At 35.8% G+C, this 26,329-nt stretch overlaps 1 protein-coding gene across 9 annotated transcripts in view; it reads right to left on the bottom strand.

Moving 5' to 3' along the window:
• Positions 1–26,329, bottom strand: part of LOC113515985 (atypical protein kinase C) — a 297,975-nt gene that overhangs the window by 11,555 nt on the left and 260,091 nt on the right. For 8 of the 9 annotated variants that reach the window (XM_052895214.1, XM_052895211.1, XM_052895212.1 and 5 more), the window contains one exon: positions 7,989–8,039. In XM_052895214.1, coding sequence (XP_052751174.1) covers positions 7,989–8,039 — 51 coding nt within the window. Of the gene's footprint in view, positions 1–287; positions 343–7,988; positions 8,040–26,329 lie in introns of those variants that run through there. The other variant, XM_026900308.3, reaches the window with a different exon arrangement.

Raw genomic sequence — 26,329 nt, 5'->3', positions numbered from 1 at the left:
TCACAGCTGTCAAATACAAAAAAAAAATATTATATTATTTATATATTAATTACGGTGGTTCCATAACATAAAAAATATTAAAACCCTCCTCCTGCGATCTGTTTAAAAAAAATACAATGCAACTTCCTACTCGATTGTGATACTATAAATAATTATCATGGATAAAAATAAATCCTTTATAAAACAGCACTATCACAACAAGTAAGGATATCCGCAAAAAAAAAAAACCGTAGATACTGTCACAGATCACTTCACACAATTATAAAATAGAATGAAATACACGTCACCTGTGAGAAATTTGAGTCCTGGAGTACAAGACATGAGAGACAGTCATGACAACTGTAAACCAACACTGTTTGTGAGCCAACTGATATCGATGTCTTATCGACATTATCTTATCGACTTAAAGCAAATTTTATGAATCAGTCTAATAAGTTAATGGATAAAAACCAATACTTGTATCTTATAATTATTAAAATTGTAACAAGACGATGTCAGTACATGAGAGTTATTTAAGAAAAAATGATATAAGGGGTCTTAATAAGAACAACAGAAGCCTAAAATAACAATTTTTAACTGTCTATCCAATCTGTATGTTTGTCCCAGTATAACACAAAACGACTGAACCAAATCGGATGTGACTTTCACATTTGTATTCTTGAAGGTTGTCTCTTATGTTTTTACAATAATCTCAATAGGACACAAAAACTTACAACTTTAAATTACAAGGTCTATCTTATAAACTATGTTTGTTTTATCTTATACACTATTTAGAAGTGATCTTATTTCCTTAGTTTTCTTAATTTTGAAATCTACGCGAACGAAATAGAAGGCAAATAGTTGACTATAATTTTGTTTAAGTGAAAGGAAGTAGTTGCTATAGTGATCAGATAGACCTTGTTCAAGTCACGAGTCAAGTTATTAGAATCGACGTGTATGTATGAAACAAATTATGAAATTGGATGAAAGAACAAATGTAAGTGTGGATAGAGGCTATTGACACTCGGTTTACTCTGTCTACCAAGCAAGGAACTTTCAAATGTTTTAATAGAATTTAATGCAAATGTTCACACAACTTATTCGACTATAAGAGAGTCAGTTGATGATCAATCATCATATTAGCCGTTAACTGTCCACTGCTGAACATATAGGTCTCTTCCATAACTGCCATAAGGAACGGTTCTGAGCCACCTGCTTCCACTGACTCCCTGCAACGCATGCATGTTGACCAATAGCAGTCCAAAATCGATTAATTGATAGAACGTCTTTTTTTTTCAATGTCCTCTATCCAAAGGTTGTCTGGAAGAGACTACTTAGAGATAAAGTCGCCTTTCGTATAATTTCTCATAAAAAATACTGTATTTTTTATTTTAATAAATGGTGTAATAAAGTGTAAATAAAGAAATGTTTTAACTTGGTTCTAATTTAATTTAGAGAGACAGACTGAGCGAATGTGTGTGTAAGAGAGTGAGTGTGAAAGAAAGAAAGAAAGAGAGAAAGAGAGAAAGAAAGAGAGAGAGAGAGAGCGAGGGAGAGAGACTGAGAAAGAGAGAGAATTTAAATAAACATACCTATTTATTTAAGTTCTATTGAAACAGACAGCTTTTGAGATGAAGCAAGAAAAAGTAGACCATAGGGTACTTTTTGTGCAGTAATTCAACATATTTTGTTCAGGCGGATGACGTTGCAGATAAAAACTAGTTATTTATGAATTACGTTCCCACAAGGCCCAAAAGACTCTCATTCGGGGGGCACGCTCCTAAATTTAGTGGAAAAATCCCTAAGCTGGAAACCCTGATCCTTAAACGATATAAGAAAAATTGAAAAATGAGTTTATAAAGCGGGCACGTCAAATTTCCATAAGTTTGCGGAAGCGGGCACCACCAGGGTCGTGTCAGCCCACGAGTGATTTATGTCGCATTCGATTATGAACTTTATCTCACCGTTATGCGGTGGCATCCTATAATAATTCAGGGATTTTAACTATTCTTAGCCGACTTCAAAAAAGAGAGAGTTCAGTTCCAGTTACCTCCGATATCCGTTATTTATAAAACCATTTAAAAAATTCTTTGTATGTCAATTTACCTAAATTCTTTCAAAATTAGATTTAGAGTTATTATATTTATGTCGAAAAGAGTTTAAAGAACAAAAGTAGCAATACAAATGACTAGCTTTAATCCGTGATTTCACGCGCGTGACCGGGATACGTTTACTTGGGATGAAAAAGTCCTATCCTATAATCATCTTCATCCCATACTAACATGTATACTAAATTTAATAGTGATTGGTGAAGCCGTTGAGACGCTATAAGGTGACATACAAACAAACTCACTTTCACATACATATACCTACTAGTAAGGTAGGGGGGAAAGGGATTGTTAGTAATGGAGACTGAGAATCCCATTGCTAGCAATATACTCAACCAGGTCGACCTCCTCGCGGTTCCCCCTGGAAACTATCATGGTTAATTCCTGATGAATTCATCATGATGGGCTAACTGGCCTGTTTTCATTCTCATCTATCACCCTTCACTGGTGCCCCGCCAGTGTATCCCGTTAGCGCAGGCGGGGTTACCATACCATTTTCACCCATAAAAAAAAAAAACTAGTAAGGTAGTTTACGAAAGTGATTATTACGCCAGAGGCTAACTAAATTACTTTTATATTTGTTAAAAAAATATTGTAATAGAAATAGAAATGATATTTTCAAAACGGTTCAGTGATATGAGGGGATCGACTAAACAGCTTTCGTGGCATGACGGCAAGTGGTTTAGTGGCAACACAGTAATTCCAGTTGTTGACGAGACGAGTGTACAGTAGCATACGGCGATCGCGTATGTACACAAATAGACGGCTAGTTGGTTCAATCTCCAGCATTCAAATGCTAATGTTGATGCAACATTCGAGAGTTTGGCTTACGTGAGTAGAACACAGCTGCTGAATACACACTTATTGTCGAAAAAGGAATAAAATTATTTATGTATATATATTAATATATACACAACGCCATCTAGATCCAAACTAAGCGAAGCTTGCAGTATAACATACATATTACTAGGGGTAGTAGGGGTAGTGTTTAATAAATACATATATTCAGTGCAAGTTTACCAGAGGGAGACTTTGTACAAAAGTCGATTGCTTGGGTACCTCTGTCCCATTCGTGTTTCCACCGTGAAGCAGTTGTGTTTGCATGGATGCGTTTTGGTTTGAAGGGTGGGATATGGCGTGAATTTACTGGGTACAGAGGAATAACACCCGAATCCTCAGGAATGGCAACGCATGGGGGGTATCGTGGGTGAAACAGTATACTCTGTTATGTCCATGGTACTGCTCATGTCTATAGGCGACAGTTACCACTTTCCATCAGGTGGGCCGTCAACTTGTTTGCCATTCAAGTTGTATAAAAAAAAAGTGGATACAATAATCCTTTTACTAATATTATAAATGTGAAAGTGAGTTTATAACTTTGTTACCTTATACTGTCTTAATGGCTCGAGCAATCACTATGAAATTTGGCATACATATATTATATGGGATGGAAGTCTACCTTTTATTCCGGTCAGTGTAAATATCCCGGTCATGCGGATTATGTCGCGGGGAAAAGCAATTTTTTATGTAACTTAGAAGGGCAAATAAGCCGACGGCCCACCTGATGAAAAATCGAAACACAGTCATGCAAACAACTGCTTTACGGTAGAAACACGAAAGAGACAGAGGTGCCCAAGCAAATGACTTTTGTACAAAGTCTCCCTCTGATAAATATACAAAGAGTACTATTGCGTTCCTTCGCCTATAGACATGAATTTGCGTCAGATAGACTCTCCTCGGCTTGTTCGCACTTCGAAGTGCCATAAAAAATATTAATTTATACTAATATTATAAAGAGGAAAGACTTGATTGTTTGTCTGTTTATTTGCAATCGATAAATTTAAAAACTACTGAATAGACTTTAAAAATTATTTTCTGTATAGAAAGCTACGTTATCAGCGAGTAACATAAGGTATTATTTTCGTAAATTCTAACTACCCGTGCGAAGCCGGGGTGGGTCGCTAGTAATGTACATAAAAGTGGAAATTGATCGACTCATCGTCGCAAAGTCAAAACTACTGGGTGCAGACTAGAAAAAAAATATTGGGTAAGGTATTCATCATTATGTTTCATACTGTACACTTGTTTCCAAAATCTATGAATCGTTATATTATCTTGCAAAGTTAAAGAAGTTCTAATAACGAGTCCTTAGGGTCTTGTTAAAAAAACACGTTTATGTAAAGACTTAAAAGAATTAAAAAAAAAAATCCAAGCGCCGGATAGTCGCAGTAAGCAAAAACAACAAATGTTAAACTAAAACCAAACGAGACTAAAGGCGTGTATTTATTAAGATAAATTGTTTAATGAATTTGATCAGTCTGAGAATTTATGTAGGTACCTCAAACAGTATGCTCGAGGCTTACTTTACGCATTGCGGTAAAGAGGATGCCAGTATTATACGAGTATTCTACTGCGGGGGTAATTTGCAAAAATTAGAACGGAGTTTATTCTGAGCATCATAACTCTAAACCTATCTTTAAAATAAAAAAATCTATTTGATATCACAGTGAAACACTATTTTTAGGACCAATCTATATTATCATTACCATATCAGTTTTTTTTTATGGGTGAAGATGGAATGGTAGCCCTGTCTGCGCTATCGGTATACGCTGGCAGGGTACCAGTAAAAGGTGACAGGTGAGGATGAAGGCAGATCAATTCACCCATAGTGATCAATTGAACAAGAATTAACCACTATGGTTTCTAGGGGGAACCGCGTGGAGGTCGACCTGATAGGATATATTGCTAGCAATGGGGTTGTTAAGTCTCATTATTAACAAACCTTTCCCCCATATCAGTTGTTAATTGTCCACTGCTAAAAATAGGCTTCTTTCTATTAAAGGGGGAAGAGGGAGGGTTGCCACTCATTTTTGCCAGTAGGTTCCAGGGGGTTTGCTAGTAGTTGTCATGCTCGGTAGGCGGGTTGGAAACCGCAGATAGGGCTCGGAGATGTTTTAAGAGAGACGCTGCTGCACAACCTTTGACTACTATTTATTTAGTTCCCTTAGTCACCTATTACGACACTCACAGTAAAGGAAGAGGTGACTCATGCTGGGACCACACGACACCATAATCTATATAATATAATAAAATTGTAATAGAACGTCTGTACATGGGAGATATTAAAGAAAAATTGATATGAGGGGTTTTTTTTTTTGGTGAGTGAAAATGGCATGGTAACCCTGCCTGCGCTAACGGGACACGCCGGCGGAGCACCAGTGAAGGGTGATAGCTGAGAATGAAAACAGGCCAGTTAGCCCATCATGATGAATTCATCAGGAATTAACCATGACAGTTTCCAGGGGGAACCGCGAGGAGGTCGACCTGGTTGGGCATATTGCTAGCAATGGGATTCTCAGTCTTCATTGCTAACAATCCCTTTCCCCTGATATGAGGGGTTAGTAACATAGCGAGCCACTATTGAGACCGCTGACACGGCATCGCATTTAATTGTCGTGTAAATGACGTAAATGCCTAACTAGGTAACTGCTGACGCTTCACTACGAGGCTGGTCTACTTGATGACTTGGAAACGCACTCCTGGTTCACACCTCGAACTTATTTTAATTAATTCGGCCAGTTATTTTAATTAAAATTAGATATAGGAATATTATATTGTAACTTTTATAAACAGAATTAAATAAGTTGTGATAAAAATTCGTTTTTTTTTTTGAGACTTCCGATTGTTGTTTTCATACTGATATTAATGAGAGAAATAGATGGCAAAGCAATATTTTTTTAGAAATTTTGTTTGTGTGTTTTCCTGGCATTATGCAAAAAATACTGCACCAAACGATGCAATATGAGCTTAAATTGAGCGAAAATTGAACGCATTTATAAATTACGTTTACTTAAATTTAGAATGTAAGGATTCATTACATTTAAAATCTCGTATAAAAAATTTCTACATTCGCTATCGTCGGCAAGTGCACGAAGATGGGGAGGTGACACGGGGGCTCAAATTGAGCTGTGGTCGGGGGCATCTCATGTATTCACATGCTAATGCCCATCGTGGAACCCGAGTAGGTATGCAGGAATTTGAAATGTGCCACTTGACGGCAAATGGTAGTGCATGCGTGCGTATTACCTTGCCTTTGTTTGCTAATTTATATCCAGTTTGATTGATTGTTATTTAAACTTTTAAATGTTATACAACTATGTGTGTATTTTCATGTGTTCGTATTGTATCTGCTACGCCTAACTACTTTCGAGTTCTCCGTTGTATGTATTACCATAAACTGTTTCATGCCAGGGAGGGGTCCTGGTGACTGTGATACGGGTTCTTTGGATACCCAGTTCAGGCACCAGCTCTCTACAACTTTGATGTATCTATGGTATTATTTTAAATGTTTCATTGTTTTAAAAAGTTGTAAGATAAATAAATAAACATTATTATTATTATTATTATATTGTAATAAGTAATTTAATCCTATTTTAATATTTTTTAAACACAAAACATGCTGCGGTTGTCTCTAAATGTAAGAACAGTTAGCCGTAATCCATTACTGTAATGTATCGAAATGTTTCGCTGTATCTTATATTTGTGACGCTAAATAAATAAATATTTTTTTTTTTCATATTGACACGTAACTATTAAAGTCACTATTATGCTTTATTATTATTACTAAATATTTTTATACTATGTAATTGTAGTTTTTTAATTACGATTGTTAGAAATATATGAAGCATGTGCCCAGTCAATGGCCAATCTATATTAAGAAAAAGCTAATCTTTAATACATATTTACTTAGAAACTTTGTTTTTTGGCATAAAATAAATATTGAATTCAATATTTGCAACAATAAAGGTAAACTTCGTGGACCGTTAATGTCATTTTGATTGACATTGAATCGTTAAATAATTTTGTCAAACACGTAGAGTTTCCTGATTGTGTTGATTTTGTTTAGAAATTCTTTCATATTTACGCCTTGCGCAATGTATTTAATTTAAACATAAATGTATTATTATATAATTAATTTATTGTTTTTGCATTTGAATTTCTTATTATAATAATTAATTATAAAAAAAGTAAAAAACCCACAAATAGTTACACTAATGACGATAAGGTAAAACAATGGGACAGAGGTACCCAAGCAATCGACTTTTGTACAAAGTCTCCCTCTGGTGGATGTATATATGGATAATATATATCATTGGAATAAGAAAGAAAAATATTTATTTGGCAACACATACCAATAACAGTTATAATAAAAACATAAACAATTACAATTTGATAGAAAATACAAAAATAAATTTATATCCAATTAGGAATCATGCGACTAAAATGGTCACCACTCAGCTGTGCATATCACTATTTAGAGACTTATTGTTGTTTATGAGCATAACAATACATAATAATTATGCAATATTTTTTTGTTGTATGTAATTTAAAGTGGTCCTATGCAGTTATTTGTAAGTACACTAATTTGTTGAGCAGATAAATTATAAGTATCATCGCATATGTATTTAGCATTTATTATTATTTTTTAATTATAAATTTACAACGTCGCTATATTTATACATGAGTAAGATTGAAGACTATATATTAAGAGCACTCATACGTTTAGAGTTATATACATTTACTTGTGCCATGCATTCATATCTCAGACTACTCTGTGCATTACGAGTATAATATGATGCGGATGACGGAGCACTAAAACTATAAAAAAAAAAATTAAAATACATGATATACAAAGTTTCAATATATATGTTACATATATTCAACAAGACTATTGACAGAAAGTATCAATTATGATCATAAACTATGCGTTAACAAAAACTTCAAAAACTAAAATGACAGCTGTCACCCGCATAATACTCGAACGCACAGAGTATAAAAAGGAAATTTATTTGTTACGATTGTATATATATATAGGTATAGGTATAAACGTATAATACTCACTGTCTTCGCCCGCACAGGGCATGCCAGGCGCTGGTGGCACATTCGGAAACACTGAAACAAAGAGATAACATCATTAGCTTTGAATTACACTCCAGGAACAAAAGTCAGACACAAAAGCCGACTGTCCAGGCAATACTAACACTCGCCGCCGCGTCTTCTATTTTCCGACGATATTGCATTCCGGGAGAGAAACGAAAATAAAACAGCAAACGTCCGATTCAGTCATTGTTTTCGACGATAAATAAAGGTTTGGAAACAATCTGGGGGTTGTGTTACAAATTGAGTTTTGACATTTGCCCTCATATATTTTTGAAGTATGTGCACACTGGGATTTATAAAAAAAAAACATACAGTATTTAGCTTGATTGGAAGATAATTTTTTTATGATACTTGGAATGGTAGACGAGCTGACGGCCCACTTGGAAAGGCCCGGATGGAAAGCGGTAACCGTCGCCTATAGACCCGATCCTAACCCTTTCATGTGTTACAACTTCTGAGGACTATGGTTTTTTTTTTGATAAATGATAATGGAACGGTCACTTCACCTGCGCTATGGGTATATATGAGAAGAATAAAAGTACATGGTGTTAAATGAATACCTATATAAAAAATAAATCACGTTGGTTTCCAATGAGAACAGCGTAGAGGTCGAACTAACAGGTATACTGCTACCAATGGGACCGCTAGTTTTCATTACTAATAATCCTTTTCTCCCGAATTAGGGAGAAAACCTGACTGACTGACTACCGCAGCCCATGAGCACCTACAACACCAGAGGCATTGCAAATATGCTGCTGGTCTTTCAAAAAAATGCTCATTTCTGCTATGGTGTACCTCCGTACCATGTAACATTACTACCCATCAAATTAAAACACAAAAACGGCAGAGGGGGAAAAGGATTGTTAGTAATGGGTTCTAATGAACCCATTACTAGCAATACATCCTATCAGGTAGACCTCCACGCGGTTTCCCCTGGAAACCATCGTAGTTAATTCTAGTGGAATTCGTCACGATGGGCTAATTGACCTGCTTTCATCCCTCAGTGGTGCTTCGCCAGCGCTATCGCACCGATAGCGCAGGTGGGGTTACCATTCCATTATCACTCAATAAATAAAAAAGCTATACGGTAGAAACACGAGGGACAGACGTACTTTCGTTGGAAGGTAGTATTAATTGTTTCGAATATACAGCGTGTATAAAAATAATAAAAGTGACAAAAATGTCGCAGTGTTGTACGCTTAATATTACTGTTATATTATATCAAATCATCATCATCATCATCATCTCAGTCAATATCTATTCACTACTGAACGTAGGCCTCCCCCATAGACTCCCATAAGGAACGGTCCTGAACCATCTGCGTCCACTGACTCCCTGTAACGCATTTGAGGTCGTCATTCCGTTTAGTAGGGGGTCGTCCTACACTGCGTTTGACCGTACGGAGTTATCACTCAAGAACCTTAATTTATCCAAGTACTAATTTAAAATATTAATTTATATATTTACCGGAGCGGGTTGTTAGTATTAAATAAAGTATTTTACCGTATTGCAAACAGTAGGATAATAGTATGCCGAAATCGTCAATTCAATTAAAAACAAGAACAAAAGCCAAAATACCGATTGTTTAAAACAAATTGGATCCCGCCATCGAAACTTGTCGAAGTACTCAATACCAGTACTCGCAATGTATGCATTTGTATTACGAATCGGCAGTGGGTGGGTATGCTTTGTACTTCGATGGCCATACGCGTCGAGTGTTCCATGTTTTGCTAGTCTATTACAGTTTAGGAATTTTGGCGTTTAAACGGGAAAAATATTCTGATGGATAATATTGGTAAATGCTGTGTGGTCCCCGCATAGAATGGGGCCATTTTCTCTTCTGTGGGTAGGTGGGTTTGTAGGTTTCAGTTTTTATAAATAAGCGGTTGTTTTTAATAAGTGGAATGGTAATCCCGTATGCGCTATTGGTATACATTGGCAATAGGTGAAGATGAAGACAGACAGACCGGAGGGAGACTTGGTGGGGCACCAGTGATAGACGATAGGTGATGATGAATTTACAGGGTACAGAGGAATATTACAGAGTCCTCAGGAATGGCAACCATCGTTACTCTGTTATGTCCATGGTACAAGTCTCTAATTAAACACGATGTTTTCATTCTAAGTTGAAAAAAAAAGACAGATCGTTGGCCCATCGTGAAGAAATTAACAAGAATTAAACATATGGTTTCCATAATATGCGTAGAGGTCGAATAGGGTATATTGCTGTTGAGAACCTATTACTGAAAATCCTTTTCTTCAAGAATAAAGGGATTTTCAGTTAGTGGTTTATATAGGTTATGTAGCTAGTAGTAAATCGATTTAATGGAATTAAACCATACGGTTCATTCCCATGTTGTTAATTTCTTATTAATTTTCTGATGATTGGACTCGCTATTTTACATTACAGAGCAAAACGAAAATTATTTGCGGAACAAAACTTCTACTTGTAAATGGTTAAGTGTTCTAAATTCAACTGCTACCACGAGCGCGAGCGAATCCGCGGGATACAACTAGTGGTTAATAGATGATTTAGTTTGATAATGACCCTGTCCAATATAAATACCATAAGCCATTAATGTAACAAGAGATACAATCAACAATACTATCAATGGTATCTAAACTTTACACACAATGATGCCGCCTATCATTTATTTAACACGTTATCCATTTAATATGAATAATCCCATTAATATTATAGTTATGAGAGTTATTAGATATTAGTTTATTTATCATTCAATCACGATTAAACTGTTGAACGAATTTGGATCGAATTTTTACAGAGATAAATCACATTTTAATATAAAGAGTGAAATTCATCCTATTAAGGAAGAAACCTTATTGTTTTATGATATTATCTTTTACCCGAGGGAGACTATGTATAAAAGTCGATTACTTGGGCACCACTGTCTCATTCATGTTTCTACCGTAAAGCAATTGTGTTTGCATAGCTGTGTTTCGGTTTGAAGGGTAGGATATGACAGCCGATTTACAGGGTATAGAGGAATAACACAATCCTCAGGAATGACAACGCGTAAAGAGTATCATGGGCAATACAATATGTATACTCTGTTACGTCCATGGTACTGTTCGAGTTTATAGGTTACCACTTTCCATCAGGTGGGTCGTCAGTTTATTTGCCTTTCTAAGTTGCATAAAAAAATGTCAAATAAGCTGACTGCCTATTTGATTGCAGTAACGCGTGTGGGACAGAAGTACCCATGAAGATGATATATATAAAGTCCCCCTGTGGAAAATCTCGTATTAACAGCTCGACCAATCGTAATAAAACTTAATATACACGTTGTATTTTAGATGTTGAACAAACTACGCTTTTATTGTGGTCAATTAATCGATCACGCAGGCGAATTCGCTGGATGAATTCGAATTCCCTCTTGGGGGATTTTGCCAGTAGTTACCATACTTGGCAGGTGGATTGGCAACCGCAGTAAGGCTAAGAGGGACGCTGGTACCCATCCTTCGACAATAAGTTCCCTTAGTCGCCTCTTACGACACCCACGGAAAAGGAAGGGGTGGGCTATCCTATGCCGGGACTACACGTTCAGAATTCACGGATAAAAACGAGTATATAGCGACCGGAGCTTCTGTGGCATAGGCCGCTTCGGTGCTTCCGTTGCTTGGAGGAAGGACATGTGCTGCAAGATGCCCATCTTGCAGTCATGAGCAGGACCGTAGCGGTCTATGTTACCGCTGCGGAAACGAAGGCCATAACGCGGCGATGTGCGTGGCCGACCCAAAGTGTGCGTATCTTTTGGGTAAGCGTGATCCATCCTAGATCTTATTATCACTTATCCTCAGGTGAAGTGAGATCAAGTGCAAACCCATCTTACAATGAAAATATGTATTACAACAAAAACACGTTTTAAAGTTTCAAGCGACAAATGATATTCATACGCTGCCTCGTTTTAAAAATCAACATTGTAATTAACACATAAAACCATATTTGTGCCGGCCGTTGCGCTGAAATCATACAACAAAGTTTTTCAATATAATTGATTTAGCGCGCTGAAGTTCAGTGATTCCGCAACGCTGTGTGCAATTGATATTGGATTGTACTCGTATATGTATCGTTTATTCTGTATTTAAGTAAATACGTGGTGTAAGGGATCTTGCTGTTTTTTTTTTTTATACAACTTAGAATGGCAAACAAGCTGACGGCCCACCTGATGGAAAGTGGTAACCGTCGCCTATAGACATGAGCAGTACCATGGACATAACAGACTATACTGTTTCGCCTATGATACCTCCCATGCGTTGTCATTCCTGAGGACTCAGGTGTTATTCCTCTGTATCCAGTAAATTCACGCCATATCCCACCCTTCAAACCGAAACACAGCCATGCAAACACAGCTGCTTCACAGTTAAAACACGAATGGGATAGAGGAATCCAAGCAATCGACTTTTGTACAAAGTCTCCCTTTGGTAAATGGTTACCCCGCCCGTGCTGTCGGTATACGCCGGCGAGGCACCAGTGATAGATGAAGGCAGGTCAGTTGGCCAATCGTAAAGAATTAACCACGATGGTTTCCAAGGGAAACCGCGTGAAGGTCGACCTGATAGGGTATATTACTAGCAATGGGGCTTTTAGAACCCATTACTAACAAACTCTCCTCTCTCTTGTTATGTGGACGCGGCAATATTGCGTTTAAAGATATAAATATTTAGAGTAATTACATGAAAATTACACAATTTTGCTATTTAATTTCCTGATGTATGTTATATTAAGGTACAGCACATTTAATTCTAACAAACTGCATTTACTTAAAACTAATTTCACTTTAAAACGTAAAAATAGTTAGATTATTATTTTGCTCATACTCCCACAAAATCTCCCACATACTCTAACATATAGGTTAGGTTATTATATTGTCTCTCTTTTACATTGCCAATCATATAGATTGGTAATGTAAAAGAGGTTATAATGTTATAAAAGTACTATTATAGTTTATAATCTAAGTATCTAGACGTATGTTTTGTATGAGGATCGAACCTGCGATCATCGGAGGGCAAGGCGGTGTGTTAAACCGCTACACCACCAAGTGGTCACAATATACAGCTATATTTTAACATCATTATCGACCCGTTGTTACGCGTACGCGGCATTGATTGCGCGTGACTGAGATACGTATCGATTTCACATTTATAGTTTAGCAAATACTCAAGGCAACGTTTTAGTTTAGGATATTTTTAGACCCCGAGATCGGTTACTGAATGTATGTACTCGTGCGAGCGTGCCGCCCTCTGGTGTCAAGAATTTCTAGACCTTCACAGTTATCAATTGTAAAAAAAAGTATTAGAAAGTAAACTAGAAGTGGTTACCTACTTCCAAAATTCACGCATATAAAACTGTGGGAAAAACTAGTTATTAGATTGTTGGGTACTATGCGGTTTGGAGTTTCGTCCCGTGAACGTTCAGGCTGTGGAATGAGCTTCCTGCTGAGGTCTTCCCTAGAGACATCTCCTAGAGTATGAGGTTCTTCAAAGACGTATTAAGATTTCTTCAGGGTCGGCAAATGCGCACGTGATACTAACGCTGTAGACGTCCATAGTATACAACGACTGTTTACCATCAGCTAGACTTTTAGCTTGTTTGTCACTGTCGTGATATAAAAAATTGTTAACTCACACGGGATTGTTCTAGTGTACCATTACACTGTACAGAGGAGACAGGATAAGTTTAAAAAATAATAATATCGTAAAAGTCTCTCAGGCGTCACAATATTTGCTCAGTCGATATTCAGAGGGCCCTATTATGTGGAAGCACTAAACACATTTAACAATCGCATACAAACCATACGAATATTTTAGTACAAATAAAGAATATAATAAAAGTAAATATGCTCATGACTGTCACTAGATGAGGTAGTCAGGGAGTACGATTTATCATTTGTTGACTTTGCGCATTTCGCTGAACACATATATTTTTTTTATGGTGAAAATGGAATGGAAACCGAGCCTGCGCTAACGGTATACAGTGGCGGGGCATCAGTGAAGATAATATTATTGATTATGGATATCAGACATAGCCATTAAAGATATCTGATGGCCTGAATCTAGTAGAGTAATGAATATTGTATATGTTTTTTTTGATGGGTGAAAATAGTATGGTAACCCCGTCTGCGCTAACGGGATACACTGACGGGGCATCAGTGAAGGGTGATACATGAGAATGAAAACAGGCCAGTTAGCCTATCATGATAAATTCATCAAGAATTAACCATAATAGTTTCTAGGGAGGACCGCGTGGAGATCGACTTGGTTAGGTATATTGCTAGCAATGGGATTCTTAGTCTCCATTACTAACAATCCCTCTTCCCATTGAGAAAATTTTAGATCTCTACTTAGCAGGGAATGACTTTACCGTCAGTGTAGTAGTGTTGATTTGACATTTTTAATGGATGAAAATAGAAATGTAATCCAGATTGTGCAATCGGTTTACGCTGGCAGGGTACCAGCGAGGGATGATACGTGAAGATGAAGTCAGATCAGTTGGACCATAATGAGGGATTCACCAGGAATTATATAAATGTATACGTACATTACAGCTTATAACTGTACACATATAAAACTTAGCTTTATACACTAAAAATCAGATATTCTCATAGGTCTAATAGGAATTATCTACGATGGATTACAGGGGTAATTGTGTGGAGATGGGGGGAAACGGATTATTAGTAATGGGGTCTATCAGGTCGACCTTCACGCAGTTCCCCGTAGAAACCATCTTAGTTAATTCTAGTGCAATTCGTCACAATGGGTTAGCTGACCTGCTTTCATCGTCACCTATCATCCCTCACTGGTGCCCTGCCAGCGTATACCGATAGCGCAGAGGGGTTATCATTCTATTATCACCCATTAAAAAAAACTGCGTGAAGGTTTTGACCTGACAGAAAATATTGTTACCAATTGGGCAACTGGTTTCCATTACTATCAATCTCTTGCTTTCACATATCATTACCATTGGCTTCTAAGTCGAGTTTTCAAATCATCAGGCTATAAGACTTTTAATATATTTTTAGATAAAAATAAAATAACACCAAATATCAAATACATATAACAATTAAAAGTTTTGATTTATATTGTAATAAATTAGCATAAACTCAACCCATCGTAGATTCTATCGATTGTAGAGAGAATTATCAAAAACTGTAACAGAAAACAGAATCAAAATCTGTTTATTACATAATTTAAATATTTATTACAAACTCGGACAAATTAATGATCACCTCTTTTTAGAAGTTTAGTGAAACACAATACCCTTTTTCTATAGCAAATAGATAAATAGATAGCTCACTTAGTTTTATCCTCCAAATGTACACTGCCTGTCTGTGACAGCTACAAACGCCTGACTCTCTGCAGAAATGCAATCTAATTTAGCAGATAATTTCCCAGGGACCGACTGGGAATAAAAACGTTGAATGGTATAAAAGGGAAGTAAATAAAGAGATACTGGCGGGGAGGGCGTCAAATTCAATCTCGTCTGTTGTGGCTAGAGCGAAAACATAGTGGACCCGTGCAGTATACTATTTATATTGCGTTCAGGGTTGCCAGATTCTATTTCTCATTTCTACCCAAATTTCAAATATTTTTTCTAGATATTTATAAGAGTTTCTTCAGTCTTACCCAACCACAAATATATGTCCATATTGCTATGTAACTAATATATAAAAAAAACAATGACGTAATAAACGCTATTCCTTACACCTCACTTCACATGACGTTTTATTACTTACATTAGTATATTTTATTGTATTTATTTATATACTGTTTATACGACTTACATATAAGAAAAATGTAAAAAACTTAAATAAGAGTAAAGTTTTATTCCAAATTGCGGGAAAAATACTCAACCTGGCAACACTGATTGTGACAAAGCACCTTGCGAAATGTTTTATTATTATAATTTTATTGCGGCCTTCCTGAATTGTGGGTAACGGCATAACATCTTATAAATTATTGTGTTGCGTGGTTGCATTGTGTGCGTACAAGAATAAGGGAAGCTATTTTTGGAGCGTTATCACAATATTGCGGCGTGGTAATGTAGTGTTCGCGGTTATGCCTGCGCCAGGATAAAACATTTAAATCCCTTTAGCCGTTATGAGCGACAAACTTTCAAACATCTTTGAAACTTTCAGATGTTATATTACAGGTTGAAACTCGCTACTTTGGTCGCGCGATTTTTTTTATCTATTTTTTTATGCAACATAGAATGGCAAACAAGTTCACGGCCGACCTGATGGATGTGATAACCGTCGCCTATAGACATGAACATTAACATAACAGAGACAAATATACTGTGTCGCCCATGATACTTTTCACGCGTTGCCATTCTTGAGAACTCAGGTGTTATTTCTTTGTACCCTGTAAATTCACTGCCATATCCCACCTTTCAAACCGAAACACAGGCATGCAAACACAACTGCTTCACGGTAGAAACACGAATGTGTTATGGCTCTGTAGGCCGTAATTTCATTGATTTGGATAAAATATGATCTATGTGTTTATCTAAGAGAAATGATTTTGGCAATCAATGGGGATTATTAATACAATAGGTATTATTCCCGTCGGTTCTTAGAAGAATAAATAAGAAATTAAATTAAATAAGCCAATTCATGTTGTTACGAATAATCTAGCTGTATTTTTTTTTTAATGGATGATTTCATTATCATGTAACCCCACCCGCGCTATCGGTATACACCGGCGGGGCACCAGTGAAGGATGATAGCTGAGGATGAAGTAGGTCAGTTAGCCCATCGTGACGAATTCAACAAGAATTGTTCACGATGGTTTCCAGGGGGGACCACGTGGAGGTCGACCTAATAACGCATATTACTAGCAATGGGGCTGTCAAACTCCATTACTAACAATCTCTCCCCCCATCTAGCTGTATTTGTCATATAGATAAATGAAAACCAATTAAAGTGGATAGATGTAGAGAAAAAGGCGACAGAAGAAAAAGTTTATTGGTTAATAAAGTTTAAATAAATAAATAAATAATTATAATAGACCACTTTTGTCCCGGGCAAACAATACTTATATATCCCGGTGACGCAGGCGAATGCGCGAGACGAAGCTAGTTGTAACATAAAAGCATTACTGACGCCCCAGTAACACATTACCGAGTTGTGTCGGACACTTCCTGAACATTTCCTGCCGTCAGTATCACTAGGCAACACGGTGTACCTGATTCTATTAACAGAATAATCGGCCGCGAGGATATCCGGTGACGTGCACGTTAATATCTAGCCCACGTTAACGGTGGCAAAAATACTTGTCTTATTTATAATATATAATAATAAGTACTTTATATTATTCTCAATTTTGTATATAATATAATATAGTATATTTTATATATGTGTACGTATATTTGTTATTTATATATATTTATTCGTTTACGTATGTAATTTTAGTATGTATATTTTGTTTTACAACACAGGGGGCAAACGAGCATACTGGTTACCTGATGGTAAGTGACTACCGCCGCCTATGATCACCCACAACACCAACGGTATTGCAGGTGTGCTGCCGGCCTTTTAAAAAGGAATATGCTCTTTTCTTGAAGGTTATGTTGTCATTCGAGTATTCACTTCCCTATGGTTGGCTGGGAGAGAATGCTTTTAGCATTAAGTCCGCCATATACACATATATGTACTAATGAATAAATAAATAAATAACTATAAATATTATTCCGTTCTTTTATATTTTCAATTGTACCGCCAACAAACTTCTCTGCTTGCCCTATAGTTGATTGCTAAAGAACGCCTTTAGATATTGCTGTTTGTCCGCCATCTTTGTTATATACATGAAAGTTTACAACGTTTACAAAGTTTATACAAATGTATAAGATTTATAAGACTTGATTGGGAATGGATTTCTTGGCACCTAGATTTTGCTCGGCATAAACTACTTCTTCAATTTTGACTAAATTAATGTTGTAACATTTAAAAAAGAAATAAAGGCGAATTGAGATACTCCAAGTAAAAAAATATAATTAGACGATATCTGTACATGGGAGATAGTAAAAAAATAAGAGGGGTCTTGATAAGACCAATAGAAGCTAAAACAATGATTTTATCTGTTTATCTTGTTTGTTCCGAACTTTTCTGTTGCACACCAAATTGGATTTGGTTCTCAAAGTTCTTGAAAGTCTAACTTAAAATCTATTACATGTTTTATCTTAATACGCTAGAAGTTGTCAAATTTATTAGTTTTTCCGCTTTGAAATCACGCGTAATAAGTAGCCGGCAAAAAAGTAGTTTCTAGTTTCTAATATTAATTATTATATATTAAATATTACATTTAATATTTAATAATTATATATGAAATTAAAAATAGATATAATTAATTAAAAAAGTTTATTGTTTCGAGAAATAAATAAAACCCATTTCACACGTACAATGCACAACGGCGCGATAACACCAAGTATAATGGGTTTGTCGCTCGCAAACTCTTGTAAGTCGGTATACGAGTAGATAGAATCGCTTTAGAATCGAGTGGTTGCAACGCTACAAGTGTAATAAGAGACTTGATATTTTAATAAAATGTTATAGCACATTTTATTAAAAATTGCTATACCGTTTATAGGAAATGATTTATTATTTACATTGTTTAATTTCACTTAAATTAAACTAAGGATTATTCTCACATAAAATAACTGAAAAGGGCCTTCTTCGATTTATACTTTTAATACTGTTTCATAGTTAGATATACCATATTTTATCTAAGGGAAGATTCTAAAGTCTCTGGATTGTAAAGTGTCGTAAGAGGCAACTAAGGGAACTTAGGGATCGGCAAATCGGCAAAGCGTTCCTCTCAAAATATCACCAAAGCCTAACTGCGGTTGCCAACCCGCCTACCAAGCGTAGCACTCTTTGGAATTAACTTCCAGCAGCAGTATTTCCAAACTGATACGACATCATAACCTTTAAGAAACAAGCATTTTCTTTTTTAAAAGGCCGGCAGCACACCTGCGATGCCGTTGGTGTTGTGGGTGACCATGCGCGGCGGTAGTCACGTACCATTAGGTGAGCCGCACGTTCGTTTGCCCAATGTGTTGTAAAAAAAAAACTAGTGGACCCCCCCCAAATATCATATCAATACCTAACATAATAATGTTAAAGTTTGTAAACACATGAATGTTATATATCAGGTTGCATCTCAATGGCTGAATGGAATCTTGATACACAGATAAATCTGTAGATAAAATAAATATATTCAAGAAACGTGTATGACATTTATTACTCAATTTTATCCGAGTAAACCCAGAAGTTACAGCTAGTGAACTAGAACAGTTTAACATATTTGATGGCCATCGATCGCTATGTTTATTAAATAAATAGACAGGTATAATGACGTAACTTTGGGTTAGACATGTAATGTAATTAATTATATGTATGTAATAATAGGGTTTAGAGGGATAATATTTATAGTCTTTAGGAAATTAGGAATAACAATATAAACATATAAGTATTTCAATATACATATATACTACTACGATTGTATTTTGCTCTTCATGTCTTTAGACCATTTTCTCACTTTCCACAAAGTGGACCGTTAGCTTATTCGCCAATGTAAGTTGCATAAAGTTTCTTCACGATTAAATTTCTTCATGACTCTAGAACGCGCTTCCTGATGTCATTTAGAGACTACCAACTAAACCGTCTTTAAAAAAAAAGTTCACGCTCACTTTTCTACTTTATCCGAGCAGTAAGTGGTTTATATTATTCTCAATTTCGTGTATAATATAGTATATGTCATATATGTGTAAGTATATTTGTTATTCATTTATATTTATCCGTTTAGATATGTAATTTTAGTATGTATGTATATCAATAATTACTAGTACCGCATTCGAGTATTCTGACACTTCCCTATGGTTGACTGGTAGAGAATGCTTTTAGCATTAAGTTCGCCATGTACACATATTTGTACTAATGAATAAATAAATAAATAAATAAAGACTAAGTTTACTAGAAGAGAGCTCTCACAGAATTATGTTCGTCTGTTGTATATCTTTGTTAAAAATAAATTGTAACAAAATTATAAATTGTAAATTAAAGCGACGAATACAACAGATATTAATGCCCATTCACACGTAGCGTGTTTAAATAATAAATGGCACCGCTGATGTAATTTAAAAGTCGCATGCCCCGACAGCGGGCAGTGTGCACGCGACTTTACGTTCACACAACCACCGCAAACGGCGTCTAATAGATATAGTTTTAACAAGTTTTTCGAGTTTCCAAGTTTAAGTTCTTTTGTTATCGCGGTGTGCCGGAGCAATTACTTCTGTTTACTAACATGTTACTAGTCTCGGATTACTGGTTCCTTATCTTGATTGTCCTGTAACGTTATTGGTAAAATTGTTGGGTTCCGTAGTTTGGTTAAATTAGTTAAATGGTCAAAATGGTGAGGGCATTTTAACGAGCGTATGTATTTAGACGTGTAGATGATCCAAGCATAAAATAAGCCTTCCTTTCGCGTTGGAGTCGTAAGAGGCAACTAAGGGAGCGTGTGTGTGTGGTGGAGGGATGGGCAGCAGAGTTCCTCTTAAAACATTTTCAAAGACCTGCAGTTGCCAACTCGCCTGCCAAGGGTGGCAAGTACTGGCAAAACCCTTCTTATAGGGGAGGCTATGTTCAGCAGTAAACAGTTAACGGTTGACACAATAACAACGTATTTACGTACTGTACATTAATGAGTAATGTATACAGGGATAGGTAATACATATATAGCAATATCTATATATCGTTTCAATAACGGGTATATTTAAATATCGGTTATTCGATCAATATACGTATAAAATCGAAATGAAGAATCCGTTCGAAATGAACATAGATATCCAACTGGTATAGGCGATATTGGAACGATGATGACATTTTCTTCGCTCTAGATAAACCCAATATATAGATATCGCAGCGGTACAGATATTACGCACGAGTTATGCATGTATTATTTACTAGGTATTCTGTAAAGACTAAGTGCTACACAGCCGACATTAAGACAGGATTACCAGTTGTCAGTACCATAAAGGTTTTGGTAAACAAATTATTTTGATTTCAAAACTAAATTACTAAACCAATTTTGATAAAATACCTGTGAGACCAATTTGTAAAATATCATTTTCGGTATAAATCGATTTTGTAACGTACGAAGATTTGTTTGTTACCTACAAACATAAAAAAAACCTAGCACCGAATTTGAGAACCCCTTATTTTTTTTTAAGGTAGTTGAAAATCAATTCAGAATAGGCGACGCGTAACGTAATTCCAAAAATTAAATATTTATTTTACATTCCAATGCTATATGATTATTGAAGGATTTTTAAAACTATAGTATAGCACAAGAGACGATTTTGTTGCTAAGCAATTTAAATTCAAACTTAATGGGCACCTCCTTTCGAAAGTCGCATTAACAGAGTATTTCATTATAATAATTACGACTATAGCTTGAAATAGCACTGAGCAGTCTGGCTCGAGACTATCCCCACATTTAATACGTCGTCAGTGTTTGAGCAATAAGCGCTTTTTGTGCTAAACTTGTGACCGCGTCGCAGCGCTGCCAAATTGCTCGTCTCGCCGCGCCGCTGCATTTTGCGGTCAAACTTTGCTAATAACCCAATCTCGGACACACCAGCTCGCACAATAGGTTTTTGTATTTGTGGTGGAATTTGGAGAACAATATTTATTTATTTAATTTAACACCTAGATGGTGTAAATGGAGGACTTAACACCAATACACTTAACGACAATATGGCGTTATTTATCAATCGACTGTAGACAGGAATAAGAGAAAATATATTTAACGGTGCAACGTAATGAGCGAATAAATAAGAAAAATAAAAAAAAAAATAATAAATATAAATGAGTAATTTAAAAATCACATATAATACTCATATTACCTACAATATACATATTCTTTATTGCACTTGAACAAAAGATACAGCTTAGTTAGTTAAACAACTTGTTATCATTGGTGGGCTTATCTCTAAAAGAGATCTCTTCCAGCTAACCCAATGCAGTTAGAGAGAAAATAATTAATAAAAATATATAGAAAAGACGCCAATGCAGATTTCATATGGAAACCCTTTGTGCATAAGTAAATAAATTCAATGTTGTTATAAATTGCATTCATGCGTAGTAGGGACCAGTCGTCATTGTGGGTTATGAGGTATTTTTATCAAATACTAAATCAATAATCCATGTAGAGCGATAAATGTATATACACCGAACAATACAGAATACACTGTGTCACAATGTATTTACTTGGACGCGGCCACGCAGTGCATTGTAAGTTTATGACGTTGAAAGCACGGCTATCTGGCAGAGATAAAGCAATAGTAGTGACACGACATTGTTGCCGTTAATAGAGTAAAATATTAAACAACTATTTATTGTTTACAACCGACTTTAAAAACTGTGGCTGCAATAAAGTGAATTGCCTTTTAAGATACTTCCAAACGAGGAATTTCTCAATTTGTATTTTCCGTTAAGCGAATCCGTTTTTGTATGGGCCCGGCATACAATGGACCACCCCTTTTTTCCCGTGGGTATGATAAGAGGCGATTAAGAGAAATTAATGGTCGAGGGAAGGGCAATAGAGTCCTATTTAAAACTTCACCAAAGCCTAACTACACTTGTTTGTATTGCTAGCGTTCATAAGCGTAGTACGGTAACCGTTTACCATCGGAAAGAAGGAATTGTTAGTAACAAGATACCCTTTCAAGTCGGCTCCTATGGTTGACTCGGTTCCTGTCGAAACCATCGCCATAAATTGTTGTGAATATGTCATAATAAACCCAATGACCTGCGTCATCTTCACCTATCATCCCTTACTTGTGCCTCGCTAGCGTATACTGGTAATGTAGGCGGGGTTACCATTCCATTATCATCTCATAAAAAAAAGAAACTGTTCACCATCAGGTGGCTTGTTTGTTTGCCTCCTTAGTGGTTTAAAAAAAAATAGTATAATTGCATACATTTTCATGATTGTCTTTGCAATAGCTAGAATTTAGCCTTAGCACAAAATAATTTTATAAATAGCTAAAATTATTTTGTGATGTCTGAAGCCGCAGTTTCTCTTTGTTAAGCAAAATACTACTGATTGCTTATTAAAACGTAGCTGCAATACTACTCCGCGTTTTAAATTCAAATATTTTAATCAATTAATATTTTTAATATTTTAATATTTTTTAATATTTTTAATATTTTTTAAATTAATATTTTTATCTCTGAGATACCATACCGTTCATCAGTGCATTCAATTCGTTAGAAATAAGAATAGTATACTGAGCAATATTAACTATGCCATTATGCCATATATGTTATATAGGCATTTTTTAAGGAGCAAAAACATACTTGTTTCGTAGGCTGCGTATTGTATTAGTCAGAGTTTTGTTAAGTAGATTTATTTCTTTGATTTATTTTAATATATGCGTATATATACTATAGTATTATATCAAAACTTAATTAAAAGCGGTATACGTAACAAGTACCGCGCGTATTACGCTCAAATGAGCCCAAATATTATACGATTAAGTTAATTAAACGGAGCGCACGATGAAATTTCAAGGTGAGGCAGGGCATTACCATTCTGACGGATAATATCGATATGAATCAGGCAAATTAACAGATTGGCGACAATGAGTTAATTAATAACGGATTTATTTTATACTAACGACCCGTACGAGCAGATGGGAAGATAAATTAGTATTTTAAATTGGTACTTTACTTGGGCCAATAGTAGATAATAACAATATTAAGCGATCTGATCACTCCCACTACAGTATTTTTCTTACTTTTAGCATTTTTATACTCAACGTAATTTCTAAACGAAAGGTTCGATTCGAATAATTTAAAGAGGAATGTACATACATACCTGTTACGTCTGTTTCCTGCCTAAAGAGGAATTTACATATAGGGATTAACATTATGATTAATTCATTAATAAAAAATAAATCATTAGTAGTGTATGACTCGTGCTTTATTCGACTAGTTAAAACAAAAAAAAAAACGGTTTTCGTGATTTAACTATGACAGTTAGATATATGGTCTGAATCCTCAGGAATGGCAACGCATGGGGGGTATCATGGGCGAAACGGTATACTCTGATATGTCCATGGTACTGCTTATGTCTATAGGCGACGGTTACCACTTTCCATTAGATGGGCCGTCAGCTTGTTTGCCATTCTAAGTTGCATAAAAAATGTCTCCCGAACTTTTTTGTAAGCAATGACGATACATGCATACAATGACTATAAATGAAGTACATTATTTTATGCATCACCAACATTTTTTGCAGAGCACGCCAAATTTCTGATCCTTTGGGTTACATTTTCGTCATTTTCGTAGGGATTTCTAAATTTTTTCAAAATAATATATAACCTATATTACTTGCGGATAATATAATTTTCTATAGATGAAAGAATAAAAAAAGTGTTTATCTATTAGAAATAGTTCAATCTCTCCTCTTTATAATATTAGTATGGATATACGAGTGGATTGTCTAGTCATGAGCTGCGAACAGCTCTGTTGGATAATGTTGGACTGTAATCCAGAGGTCCCAGGATCGAATCCCAGCTAAATAAATGCCGAATTAAACAGACTCAGTCTACAAAATGAATTTATTTATACAATCAGCCCGCATCAATTCATTGCTGGGCTCATAATTGAACAGGTCTCATTTTAGTCGCGCCACTTGCAGCGGTTATGCGCTAACTTCATCCTCTGTATCCCCGCTATCCGCACTGTTATCCGACCAAAATTCAACAAAAATCATTTGTAAATTTCATACCTACAAAACTGTATTTATTATGTTTTATTAAATTGTTTGCTAATAATTGGTATACCATATTATATCAAATGTTAAGCAGACGTCGTCTAAAAACGCTTGTTGTTAGATCCTTTAAACGGGAAATTATGATTAAGCGAGATTATTTCCTAAGTTTTCATCGTAACTATTAAATGGAAATATATTTATAGTCATTTGACATTTATTTCGAATTCTTGAGACTTGAGTAGAAAAGAATTTGATTTCATGAACATTTTTATATAAACATTTATATTTTGTTTAAAGTATATATAGCAATGACCGTGTGGTCCCGGCATAGAATAGGCCACTCCTTTCTTTCCCGTAGGTGTCGTAAGAACCGACTAAGGGAAGGCGAGGGATGGGCAACAGCGTCCCTCTTAAAATATCTCTAAAGTCTTAGTGCGTCTGCCAATCCGTCTGCCAAGTGTGGCAACTACTGGCAAAACCCCCCCTAAGGAGGAAGCTTATGTTCAGCAGTGGACAGTTAATGACTGATACGACGATATCACCAGAGGAAGACTTTGTATAAAAGTCGTTTGCTTGGGTACCTCTGTCCCATTCGTGCTGATATGGTGATGATGATATACAGCAAATAAATTTGACTCGATACCTACATTAATATGAGCCCGAGTATTCCGTCGCTTATATAACCGTTGCTTGAAATAAAGAATATGTTTTTATTATTATAGCGCACATGAAGGGACTAAAAGTACCATTACGTCTACAGGATTAGTCGTTACGGGTTACCGAAGCCATAATAGATTCAATCCCTCAGAGAATCTCCGAGCATAGCTCTTCCACAGTGATTTGTATGAAAGATTCAAATATTGTTTTTGTATTTAGACAAGGAAATGGTAATATATAGTTACAAATCTATACATTGATCAGCAGGCCAAACGATTAGGCTACGATTGATTTGTTTCATCTTATTATTATATATTGACTCAATAATAGATATATTAAGTATGGGTACGTAAATATTATACGTGAATACCGAAAATTATCAAAATTAATATACACGTAGATATCCGATCGGTATAGCTAATATGCTATTGTCCGGTCCTGACATAGAATGGGCTACCCCTTCCTTTCCCGTGGATGACGTAAGAGGCGATTAATTTAACGGTCGAGGGATGGATAGCAGCGTCTTTTCAAAGACATCACTGAAATCTAACTGTGGTTGCCAACCCGCTTTCCAAGCGTGGCAACTTCTGGCAAAACCCCTCTTTATGCGGAAGGCCTATGTTCAGCAGTGGACAGCAGACGCTGATATGATATGATGATAGATAATATTGAAATGGGTGACGACCTTTTTTCCGCAATCGAAGCTAAGAGGATCTCAATATATAGATATCAGAGACTGATACTAGTCATGCCTAGATAATGCTCCTTGGGGATAGTTGTTCAGCTGAATTAATAAAACAGGATTACATTATCATGCTTTTAAGGGAGTGTTTCATTGTGAAAAATGT

The sequence above is a fragment of the Galleria mellonella genome, unplaced genomic scaffold (genome assembly GCF_026898425.1).
Source record: "Galleria mellonella isolate WM207_F2 unplaced genomic scaffold, CSIRO_AGI_GalMel_v1 utg266, whole genome shotgun sequence".
Lineage (NCBI taxonomy): Eukaryota > Metazoa > Arthropoda > Insecta > Lepidoptera > Pyralidae > Galleria > Galleria mellonella.
This window is presented reverse-complemented; position numbering and strand designations above follow the sequence as displayed.